The sequence below is a fragment of the Anopheles marshallii genome, chromosome 3, assembly GCF_943734725.1.
Source record: "Anopheles marshallii chromosome 3, idAnoMarsDA_429_01, whole genome shotgun sequence".
NCBI lineage: Eukaryota > Metazoa > Arthropoda > Insecta > Diptera > Culicidae > Anopheles > Anopheles marshallii.
The window spans coordinates 40,581,515-40,594,801 of record NC_071327.1 but is presented as its reverse complement, the minus strand read 5'-3'; the positions used below and the strand labels follow the sequence as shown (position 1 = coordinate 40,594,801).

General features: G+C 41.7%; 1 protein-coding gene across 1 annotated transcript in view; it reads right to left on the bottom strand.

Annotated features, from left to right (window-relative positions):
• Positions 1-5,519, bottom strand: part of LOC128715523 (insulin gene enhancer protein isl-1) — a 29,152-nt gene extending 23,633 nt beyond the window's left edge. The window contains exon 1 of the mRNA XM_053810430.1: positions 5,375-5,519. Coding sequence (XP_053666405.1) covers positions 5,375-5,519 — 145 coding nt within the window. The remainder of the gene's footprint in view (positions 1-5,374) is intronic.
• Positions 5,520-13,287: the final 7,768 nt, after the last annotated feature.

Sequence of the window (13,287 nt, the reverse complement as noted above, 5' to 3'; positions counted from 1 at the left end):
ACTCGCTCATCCGTCCATTAGTGAATTGGTCAGTCGGATGCACCTGCATCATTTCATCATTTCCAGGATGTACGTGTAAAGCTGGGAAATGTGGTCAGAACAAGTTCCTTTCGGGGCGGATGGAAAAATCCACGTCACTGGAACGGTAACTCCCGGCAATATTCCTCGGAGATGCTCGCCCGGGAATAATCGATTGTGATGAATGTGGTGAGGCCAAAAGAATGTAATCAATTTGATTCATATTTGGCTCGTATGTTTTGGTGGTGGTCTATCCGGTGATGCCATACGATCGAGACCAATTAGTAAAGGCTAGTGATACGCGTTTCCCACATTCAACAACAACTTCCTCGCAGCCTTGGCAGTTACTCCGCACTTGCCCTACGATCACTCATTTGTTTGTTTACACTTCGTCGATGGAAAACACCGAAACGGTTCGTTTTGTGCTGTTTTGTGTGTGCATGTGTGTGTGTCTGTGTGCCTCCGATCGAACGGGGCATCCGTCAACATGATGTTTATCGAGCAGATCCCATGAGACCATGGATCGAATCACTACTACCACCGCTGGGAACTTTCTTCTTCTGTCCACGGTTTGGGTCAGTTTGGGACGACATACCACGGTGGTTCAGCTGGTTGTGCTTAGATGAATAATTTCTACTCGAATTGTAATTGAATAAACACAACACCAGCGACTTGGCTGCGATCGACTGCTAAACGCTCGTTTTCCAAGTGTGTTGCTGCCGGCTTTTGCGAGCCACGGAGGGAACAGATGTTGGAAATAATTGGAATATGATTGGATGGAGAGCATTGTGGTTCGGGGATTTCTGTGCCAGCTGCAACACTTGCGATGCGTAATGTAACATGCAACGTCGAACAGCAAGTGCAGAAACAAGACTAAACGAAACGGATCCGTGTCGCATTCGTTGTTCATGTGTGGGAAACGTGAGGCATCGAATGTTTATGTGAATAAATATATGTGTAGCAATTATAGAATTCAATTAGCCAAACGCACAGTGTGTGTGAGAACGGACGAAACGCTCTCGGGATCATGAAACATGCATGCAATTGCGAGGTTCCCAATTGCAAACGGATTACGCTTCATCAATGTCCCAGTTTCGCAGAGCATCCGCAAGATATTCATACAATGTAAAGAAACTATTTCGTTGCAGCAAGATTAACATAATTTCATAAACGAGTCGTCGCAAGACTCACTACGGTGCGCGAAGGGAGTTTAAGTGTCGACTCACTTGGGCTGGCCTGTGGGAATGTAGTGATCTCCAAGATAACGTCTCCGAAACTATTCTGCTACTGCCTTAACGGATCGTATGACAAACGGCATCGCGATGACCAATATCCCTTGCATCGGCCACCGGGCCGCGCCGAAGGGCAGTGGGTTGGAAAATGGAAGTTTAAGAAGACGATCAACCGAGCAACTGTTGCTACTGCTGCTACTGGTTCTGCAGGCTTAATGAGGATGGGTATGAGGTGCATTTGAGTGGAAAATAGATACAGTAGATGAGTGTCCAGCCCCGCGTTCAACGACGTGGAGCCTCCGTTAGGCAAAAAGGCGTCCATTTTCGGCGGATGGTTGTGGTTTGTAGAAATGGCCTTCGTCATTTTAAGTCGAGTAAGGAAAATGGATGTTTTTTTTTATTCCGCTACATAAGGGAAACCAGTCTTCTATTCGCTAAGCCATGCAAAGGAAGTAGTAAGCCTTATTTATGATAATCCATATTCATATCCCTAGCTTATTCCACATTTTACTGATTATTAATCATGCATATGAATAATTCGTACACGTTTCGAGCTGTTGCCCATATTCATTCGGGCTTTGCTGCGCTCCTTGACGCACCGTGATAGCACACATTTATCCGCCAGACACTTTTCGGGCACATGTTCAACCCTCTAGCAATGCTACATCACGGGAAACAGTTGATCGTGTGTGGAGGACGAAAATTTCGCGGAAAATCATTCCGCCCCAATGTAAACGATTCTCTAGGGTGGTGGAGAAGGCAAAAAAGCTGTGATCTTGACAGTTATATGAGGCGCAAAGAATCGCTTACGAGGTGTGGTACAGTTTTATTGCATTCCGCAGAAAACCTTTACCTTGGGAAAAAACACCCAAGGAACCGCAAGTTCAGCCGAATAACACACAAAACAAAACTGTACCATTACGCGAAGTTACCATTTTGCACTGGCACAGTTCCACAGATTGGATAAAGAGATTGTATGTGCAATGGTTCCAAATGGCCGAGCCGGAATGAAGGCTTCTCCTCGGTAATTAAATAATTTTCACTATCGTATCGTTACAACAGCAAATCTTGCCCCTTAATGGCTTTCCTTTGCCCGTATGTGATGATGTGCGCGAGGAGCAAAAACAAAAAGCGTTAAAACCCAACCCGTGCAACATCGCCGCGTCTCGTCAGGATCGCACCGATCCTAGGAGTGGTTCGGTTTGGGGACCGCGACCCGTCGGACTTTCCTAGCGGCAATCACCTTTCTTCTTTCACTCTCGCCCACCAAGGGCGATCGGTTACAGAATCTTCCCGGCATACGACATTTCGGCCGGAGGCTGACTGACTGACTGACCGGAGGAAGAACAAACAACAGATACGGACGGATCGTGGTCCGTGCTCGATCGTAAAATAGTGTGAACTTTATATTCTCCTTAAATTATCTGGTCGTTTATCGGTTTTATGGAGGTTCCTGTTTAGAGGTTTCCATTTCTTCTATGACGCCGCACTGCCGACAGCCGGAGCTGAGCGGTAAATACCTTTACTTTGTGGTTGCCATAGGTGTACACTGTTGAGGTCAACTGTGTGTGTGTGTGTGTGTTTTTTTTTTGTAGCTTCACCCTTGCCTCGGTCAGGTGAGATTGCCCTTCGAATACCTTTGGAAACTGTGTGTGATGATTTTTTTGTTTGTTTGGATACTTGAACGTAAAGTTTTTTTTAAGGTTGACGAACCTCCTTTTGGCTGGTCGGTCCAATTATGATGTAACAGCGGGTGCCGCTAACAGACTAATAAGTCTAAAGCAAGTCGGCTTTCAAACAGATTAATTAGAATACGAAAGAGCAACACGGGCCAGCCGGCATTGTTGAATAAAAGAAGAGGTATATCTATAAAAATTGTAACATGTTTCGAATTAGAAAGGTCAAACTCTCAACATACGAATACATTTGGAAAATACCGTCGGAGCTTGGTTTTTTGTTTGTTTTCGAACGCAATATTATTACATCACACCTCATCCGCGTGACAATGCTTTCAGCTTGATGCATGTTCTGCCAATCGATTTTCTATGTGCACTCTACTGCAACCGCAAACCCCCCAATTACAAAAAAAAAGCGAAGCAAAAAACATACCCCGACACGAATGATTGACATGCACAAACAATCAAGGCAGACAGATGGAGTAAATACTAGCCAATATTCCATTTGCAGCCCGAGTAGTGCCGACACATTTTACAGTAACACACTGTAGACCCTGTACGGGCTGTATATTTATAAAGGCAAAAAGGTTCGACTTCCAAACACGTGAGTACACATGTTTTGCTTTTCAAAATTGCTTCAGATCTTTAGTCATTTCCTTGCGCACCCGTTTTTCCGACGGCAAATGGAGAGAAACGAGGAAAAAGCGATCCCCGGTTTTCACCCATGGAAGGCACACGCTAGTTTTCGTTCCCTTTTTGAACGTCAGGTCTGCATCAGGGAAAAGGCGGTGTAGCTCTTGGGGCAAAATGACGAACAGACCGATCGGTCGGTGTAATGAAACTGAAGTGCATTATGTTGGTAGTCATAGTGCATTATGCTGGGCATCCGAACCGAAGTAGAGCTAACCGATGCCATTAAACTGGGAAGTGAACTATTCAAAGCTGTGTGTCCTCCGTTCCCGCCAATGAGCCGTTCCATTACTGTGCAGAGTAAGCTAATGGAGCCGGATGAACCGAAAATCTGCTTCGATCGTCAATAAAACACTTGCTTGCTTGCTTGCTTACTTGCTGTGATGATGGATGACGCGTTGAATTGTATAACAGTCCATTGTGGGGACGGTGGAACCTTTGCTCTCGTGCGATGTTTTGACGAGTCGTCTGCGTTGCACCAAAGATTGACACTTTTGTGCGCCTAATGTGCGTAATGTGTTTATTGAAGATCCACACCAGCTGTTCCCGTATAGAGTGACAGGGTGGAGAGGGAGGGAGGAAGGGAGGGAGGAGGGAATGTTAGGTGTAAGCGGAGCATAAGAATGTTATCTTAAAAGCTATCGTGAACAGCAGATGAGTAGAAATGTTATTTCGATCGGTTAAACCAATGCAGTGGCAGTTCCAATTCGTCCGAAAGAATATATTGCCGCGTTGGTGGTCGTCTAGTTGGAACATCAAAGAAAATGAACGATATTTCCTGGTTTCCACAAATCACGCTTCATTCAAGAAAGTTGAGTGAAATACTCCATCAATGCACCGCACTGCAGCTCCACTACTAGCCGTCGGATAACGATTCCTTGCGCGGAAAAGTTGTGCAGTAGCTCTCATTTGCATTTCACGTGCAATGAGGCAATTGCAAAACCAAACAAAACATACCAGTTTTTCAAAACATTTTTCGTATTGTTGGGATAGAATGCCCGAGGATGTTATAGAAAGTGTGGGAATTCCGTGGTACCGGTTCAGAGAACAAACTGGTAGTGAAAATTTTGAACCGGCATTAGTTGGGTTTTCCAGCAGAAAGGTGTCATTGTTGGGTAGCGCTACCTTTTGGGAAACATAATGTTACACAAAACATATGTAAACAATTTGAAACTGGTCCACTAATCTCGGTGCACAACTTATTACCAAAAATGTGCACCGTTTGTAGCTCAAATTCGGAAAATTCGTTGTGCATCGAGGATTATAAGCATGAATTTGACCATGAGCAGTACTTTAGAATTTCAAGTTAAATCAAAAGTTGAATAAAATATTATAAAAGTAATGTTTAGTTTAAACATTCATTCAGATTCATTCATTACAGGTTGTAAAAGAGTTTTAAAAATGGAAAAGAAAGTCCTTATCTTTAAGGAATCCTTATAGACAAATTGCAAAACTGTTTGCTATTCAATAGAATGTAAACATTTCAAAAGACACACTTTGTTATTGTTTGGAAAATTATATTGTATCCTAAATGCTGTTCAAATCTTAATTCTGTTATGCGACAAATAATTGGGTAAATTAAAATGCTTGTTATTTTACACGGAAAGTATGTCTAAAATATTTGTTATCGTAATCTTAACAAATCTGATAATTGATGTGTAATATGCTTCACACCTCTTTTCTACATACATTGTAACACGAGCCATTATACATGTCGCGCATGGTGTTAGCTTACGGCAACTCTGAACTGTAACTTACTTGGATGAATGTTTGGTCCATGGCAAGTGCTGTCTAAAGCATCCAGGTGATGGTTCATTACCAGCGACGGTTGCACCAGTCCACCTCTATGATTGTGTAAGGGTAGTTGGTGTGCCAATGGGCCACCGATCTCTGCCATTACCATATAGGATGATTTTGGTGGGAATGATGTTGATCAGGACTTGTATGGTGCCAATGCGATGCCAATCACGGTATCGCTCGATTCTGCCTCTCCGTTCGTATATCTCTGCACTGGTTTTCACCTAAGGCACACACTGAATGCTTTCTTGGGCGTTTTATTTTTGCAGATCTTCGGAATTGTTGGCGATGTTTTTATTAGATTTCGGTTTGACGCTTTTGGAGCTGCAGCATTTTCTAGCCAATTGCAGCACTATGATCGTATGCACTGTTTAGAATTCGCAAAATGATAACCGTGCTTCATTCCAGAACACTGGTGCACTAAAATTTCCATCCACTATCCCGAATTATGGTACCGCCAGTATTGCACAGCATTCCAGGCAAGGAGTATCCGCTAATGCCAGAGAATAGCTTTGAATTTCTTGAACGAATATTTCAGATTGCTTGCAGCTAACCACCACTGCTTCACACCAGAACATGGAACGGGAAACAACAAATTTCCAAAACGATTTTTTCTAAATAAATTAACTTATTGTTACAATTGTCACTAAAGTCACAGCACTGGTTTCGGATTTGCTTTTAAAAAAGCCTTCATTTAATGCTCGATGATTATTTTGCTTTACTCGATGCAGCTTTCCGAAAGGGCTTTTTAACTCTCACTCTCACATAAATCCTTTGGCTGTCGAGAATTCGGAAAAACTGCGCTGTGGGAAAACTGCTCGCACGCAGAGAACACGCACGCACGAAAGCTGAACTAGAACTGAAAAGATATTTACAAGGTATGTATCTACGCACCCATATGTACGCAGCTTATGTATGCACAGTAGGCGATGATGGACATAATTTTTGTAGGCAAAACCATGTTATTCAAATGAATGCGTAAAACCTTAACAATTATGGTTTTTATTAATCAGATGTCTTAGAATTTTGTTTTTAAAAACATGTTAAAATTTTCATTAAATAATCCATACAACACACTCCATGAATGAAATCTAAATTTCTGTAAAATCTCAATTTTTCAAAATTTCTGTAGTCCAAATATTTAAAACAAGAAATATTATTATAATTATAATGAAATAACTTAACTAACGTAAGTGGAGTAAATTTTCATCTACACAAAAATAAATACCAAATTTTTCATTATTAGCCCATTGTTCGTAATCTCATTTTTCAATTCCGTTTTAGTAACGCTTTTCGTGGTGGGTTATTTTGACTCCGCCCAGTATTTGCCGCGAACACAATTTACACTATGCGGAAAAATGGACAAATCTTTCCTAAATAAACACACTCGTTCATCCCAACGCATGAACGCCTGCGCAAGTTCATGCGCATTGCATGTAAACACTCGGCAATGTTGCAAATGTCGCCATTCGGGACGGAATTTCGACAAATCAAAAGATCTAGTCAAATTGAACATATTTCTGAATTCTTTGGATATGAAGGAATTAACGAAAAAAAAAACACACACACAACAATAGCTGTGGCAATTGTTGACATTTTCGAACCAATCCCTCCCTCTCACGCTGACATCAATGAACCGCGATGCGTATGTCAGCAATTCAATGTTTAAATAATCATTTAAAATTGTGTATTAAAACCACGCACATTTGTAACAACATTTGAAAATGACGGCCATGATTGAACTGCGTCTGTTAAATTTTCGGGGGTTGATGAGAAGTTTTCGAAAACCACCCCACGCTTCTATCCTTCCGTTGAGGTAAAACTTCGTTCAAGCCTCGTCCTGGCTTGAATAGGGCACCCCATCCTCTGGGGAGGTCATTGTACGTGATTTCACGTGTCCACACGGCGTAGCAGTTGTTGAAAACGGTATTTTGTCGCTTGGATTCGTTTGCGCAAGACTGCGTTCTTCGTAGTACCTCTGGACGGTGTCCCTACCTCTGCTGAGAGCTACCACCCAGTCATGGTGCGTTACGGGTTCTTAAAGGATCACCTCCACCGTACGCCTGTACTGCACGGTTTCCACAAAGTTTTTTTAATTTTCCTAATGGATATCGATTAGAGAAAACTCAACTGGCCCGGTTGGTCATGGACGATGAAATACGGAGGTTGCGTATTTCTAGTGTCTGTCGTTCCGGCGCGCCTTAACCCCTTCCGCCACCGCAATGCCACCTTTTCCGGGCCGTGTTTCGATTTTTATCCTCTGTAACTGCGAGTTTTTTGTCTCCATTCCGTTTTATGCTGCATTCAGAATGAACCGATATTTTTCCTTCCCCGTAATAGAATGTTTCAATGAAAATGGCATAGTCGAGCGGACTAGCGAGTCACGGGTTTCTATTACATCGTACGTCAACTACCGCTGAACATTTCAGGAATAAACGTGATGTAAACGCGAGTATTATACAGCCATGCCTAGTGAATAACTTAAAGCTGAAGATGGGGTTCTCGTCTTAAAGCGTGCGAGAAAAATATTCAGCACTAAATGGAGTACAGCAATGGAAAAGAACTAAAAACATACTCTTTATTCTAGTAATTCGGACTGAATTTCTACAATCTCGATTACTGAAAGTCTTTAATTTGAATACGTTACACTTCATACTTAAAATAAAATACTTATTAGAATACCTTTAGCAATTCAAGAGTTTTTAGAAGTTAGAATAATCAAACAAGCGAAAATATAGCAATGCCACTATTCAAAACATGAACCATTACTTATTATTGACAATAAAAGATATAGACTTATAGGAAAATTGGGAACAAAAAACCACATAGATGTTGCAACTGCATACATTATTACTTTACTATTTATCCATCTATTATAATACTCAACATTTTCTATCACAAATTAGCGTACTCATAACATGCGTTAGAGTATTTGTACGCCATAAAGTCAAACCTAGAATTCTCAAACGGGCGGCTCGATGGCGTATTGGTAGCGACGCGCGTCTTCACACGACAGGACCGGTCCAAAATCCCTTCCAGACCAAACCTCCATATCAAGGACTGACTATCCTCCTACTAGTAATTTAAGTCCAGAAATAGTAGGCCTAGACCTCTTGAGGTAGCTGTGTCGATAAAAGCCATCTTGAGGAGACCCTTCATTAATCTGATATAAAGAGTACAATTATTTAGTTTTGCAAATATTTAGGGATATTGATGGGACTTTTGCATTTCTAATATGAAATATGCATCAGAAAATTATAGACAATACACTTGTAACAAAGCAAAAACTTTTCGATTGTACATTAAGTCGGCAATAAGTGTAGTAGTGTAGGCATATAGTAGCAATCCATCGAGTATAATTATATAGATGTTTTTAGTAAAGAACCGAAATAATCGTATAATAAGTAAAAAGCATCATTTCAGAAGTTGTAACCAAATACAGTAGAAACATATAAAACAAGCACGATTAAGTTTTTTTTATTACAAGCGACTTGAAAGAATTTGGACAGGAAGAAATATGGAGGAAATTATTAAAATAATCAACAGTATAATTAAGATTTATTAATAAAATTAGAACTTATTGTGTTCCTCGTCGATAATATGAAAATTTTCCGAATCAAACTGATTCATGAACAATAACAACGAGCAATACAGATGCTATTATTTGACAAAGAACTACTTATGTCTACATCATGCAGAATATCATACTAGCATTTTATTAAGGCATACACCATTTTATACACGGCAACACGAAAGGTTGTATGCAATTCATGAATGGCTTACAGTTTGATTACTAATAACTTTTTTTTTCAACTACAACGTTTGAGCAAGAAAACGCATTTGCGTATCTACGAAAACTTATCTTTCACTGATACTTTAACATAAACAAAAAACAAAAATTCTCATAACCAAGGAAGCTATAAAAGTGACTTTGAATTGGTTGTTTCCTTCCGCTGTAAGACTTTTAGTTGAAACCCGGAAAAAATGGGACGTTTCCCGTGCTGCTTGAGCTTGCAGATAGCAGCGGCAAAAGTGCCACAATGAAGAAAAGTTAGAACTGTTCCAGAACCGTAATCCCATTTTGGTGACAGAAAGCAGATTCAGTATAGAGGACGCACAAAACGAACGAAAACGAAAAGTAAAAAAACACATCGTACACAATCGCTTTTCCGTCATCTTTCCGGCGAGCATTCGCGTGGCAGTGGCGAGAAATGAAAACTGTTTCACCAGTGTCCTGCTGTCTGTGAACGCTGTTGTGGAAAATACCGTTCCCAGGACCACACGCACACATTATGGCCATGTTTCCTCTCCAGAAAACCATAAGAGCGGGTATTCACAAAGTACTTGGGAAAAATGGAAAGTAGTTTGAAATTTGATTTATGTGGCCGCCGTTCTTGTGGGTTGAATCCGAAGGCGCTGGAAGCTGGGCGAAATCCAAAGAAAAGCTTTACACTTCACATCGGGGAAAAGTGTCTTTCTCTTTACCTTTCAACCAAATGTCGATGGTGTTTTTTTTATTTTCCTGGCGGATGTTTTAAAGCGAAGAATTTAGTACTGCAAGATAGTACAAACAAGATTGATTAGATGAGTTACTGACTGAGGTACTTCAGGTTTTTATTTATATACCCAATTAAAACTACTACTTTAAGCGTCCATTATCTTCCGACAACCGTGTATTGCTGAACCTTGTGCATCATCAACTTGTGCCGTTGCTTTGAACACTTTAACTGCCCGCGAATAAACAAACAATGCATCACCACCAACAGACGCTTGAGGCCTCCGGTTATGGACTGGTAAAGAAATTATGAAATTATAAACACTGAGCAGAACGCGCAGGGCACGGCAAACGTCGTGTGTGGTAAACCAAAGCCGCCGAATTCAGATGATGCGAGGGTAGATATGGGTTAAAGTGGTTTCAGCTTGATTATTTATCGGAAATTAACTGGAAGTCGTAAGGTGAGCACTCGAATCGAACATTTCAATCAAAGGCATTATTAATCTAGCTTAAAATTTCAATTTTCATTACTTCTTGAGCTTTCTCTTAAGATTCACCATAAGTCAGGATTACAAATGTGCGACGATATTAGTCAGTCTTGTAATAATGTTGCAATCAGGATCATGCAAATCAAATCAAATCAGACAGAGAGATTGTCTGGAAAACTGTCCTCTCACAATTCCACTTCCATCCGCATCAGTCCTGTTGAAACAATGGATGTTTATATTGATTCGTTATCCAGACAGCTGCAATGAATTATGAACAACAATAAGCAGCATTGCGCTAACTGAGCGGGAAAATCCTCAACGGGCTCAAAAATGACACAATCGGTACTCGCTTCTGAATCATTCCCCACATACAAACTGATCAGACGCTTGTGAAGGTGTCGAGTCGGTCGACCGATCTCCTGACCCCCACCAGTACACACGGGCTCGCCAAACGCTCTCAATAAGCGCGAGTCCCACACTTTTATGTTTCAACACCACTTTTCCTGTTGCACACCGCACGCGGCACTAGCGGTGGAAACTCGGCAGCAATCTCAACACCGAAATAGGGGTGCGCAGACAGGAAACGGCGGAACTGCAATGCGCTCGATGTGCACCTTTAATGTGACGCCTTTAAAAAAGCATTAATGATTTGATTTATTGTTATGACCGTTCCATTTCGGTATGTTTTATACGGTTTTCTTCGATGAGTTTTCCGGCATCGATCATCAATGGATGGTGTTTTCTTTTTTATTATACCCGGTGCTGCTGCTGCTGCTGTTAGTTTTTCCCTTTTGTTTTGTCCCTTCATTTGACTGGCAGTACTGGCACGAGAGCAGCGAGAGAGTACAATAAAAACAGTGCCTTCGATGTGTCGTCCAGAGGTCAAATTAGGGGTTGACGGGGGTTGAATGTGTATGTGCGTTTGAGTTGTGTCGCCTGCTAGGAAATACGATATTGGAGGTCCTTCAGCAACCGTACTCGTAGTATTTCGTTACGCTTGAGCGTTAACAATGGGCAATGTTTGTTGTCGCTACATATGTCCAGATTTGTGGAACAAAAAGATTCGATGGTAGGACAGCAACAAAGGCAAACCAACCAACAAAAAAAAATTCGTGTAAAAATATGCCATTGTCACTTCCGACTTTCGGCCGGAAACTAATCGGGCGAGGTGCAATGTGCACCTTTATTGTCGACCATAATTAATCAATGTGTAACGTAATGCATCTGTACGTGCGTGTGTTGAGCTGCATGTCTGTCCCCTGCAATATAGGAAGTTTTGTAGAGTGGTTGTAAATTGATTAGGAGTATCGAAGGGTTGTTTTTAAGGATCAAACCGTTACCAATATTCTAGATGTAACGGTTACATCACAGATGAAGAATAAAACACAATAAATTAAGGAAAATAATAAAACAAAACAGTAGAACGGGTTTATAGCTATATTCAGAAGTAAAACAAACAAAAAGGAGTAGTTGAAATGTACTTCTTATCATAAACCATCATATTTCAATCAAGTACATACAACCAAAAAAGATAATCTACGGCGCTGTCTATCGAGTACAGTCATTTTTCTAAGGATAGGATCCGTTTCTTGACCCAATCACCAACCTGTTTCCTGTTCTACCTGTTCCGGCTGGTACGGCTGGAAGTAGTATGTTTATGTTAAAAGTAAATATTATCATCGCATTAGCTGACGCTACCCAGACGATGACCCTGAAGTGGCGGCGACATTGGTCGTGTTCGGCGCAATTTGACTATCGGAGCTATCGTCCTGAACGCACTGAACCCAACCAGGCTAACCGACAACCCACTGAGGTATTCGTGCTAAGGGGACAGGCGCCACATCAGGAACCAGCCGCTGCGGCGAACCAGGCACGGGACAGGATATCACATGCTGCGCCCAATCTCCGTAAGTCGTGAAGGTAACGAAGAGCTAACGAAAATGAATGCGAAAAACATATTATTGCTGCTATTATTGTTACTAGCCTGGCATCGGTACTGTTAAGCCATCTTTATGGTATCCTTTCTGCCCACCAGCTTATCCTTTGCTGGTTGCTTTGGCGAAACCGGGAATGTTTGCTTGTGTTTGGGCTCGGTTTTAGCTAGGATTTGACGATTACTCGCTTTTAGCTTTGTGTTGCTCTTCCGCTGATAAAGATGTCCTATGTCGACCGTTCCAATTACTTCCTTCCTTTTTCTAGCCGCGTCGGGAAGTATCCAATTTGCTCGGTCAGACTCTGAGTGTATAAAGTTTTAAGGGTCTTTATGACTTCATTTCAGTGAGCTTGTTTCCTGCTCCGTTAGCAACTGTTTGTAGTGAGTGTTCCTGCTGTCGGCCTTTGGAAGTAGTGAGCGCATATTTTATTACATGTTTTATCAAACAGCACATTTTGGTACACGATCGAGCCAGGAAGCTTTCAAACCTACCCTAGGAAAGCTTATGTATTGCTGATAGTCCCAGAACAGCAACGAGAACGGAATTGTTCAAATGCGAACACACATTACAACGAGCGCAGGATGTCATGACCTTTTTTTTCGGGTATATGATGTTTCGAGTGGCTTAGCTGTCGATTCTTTAGCGTGACAATTTTAGGGTACATTCCCATCCACCACCGAAAGGCAACCACCGTCTGCTACGATGCACATTGCCGCCCGAATTGCCCCGTCCATGGTGGGCGACTGTCTGACGGTTGAACATGACAACGATTTGACACTGACTCCGGCTTACGCATGAAGTGTGCTTCTCATGTATTCCTGTGGGAGCCAATATGGTGCGGTGCATTAGATTTTGACATACGTCAGCTTCTGTCCGTTATTGTACCACTCTAGGATTTTTGGACCCTGTACCCTAATATTCCATTACTTCCATCTTCTGTTTCATTGGTGCGAAGGT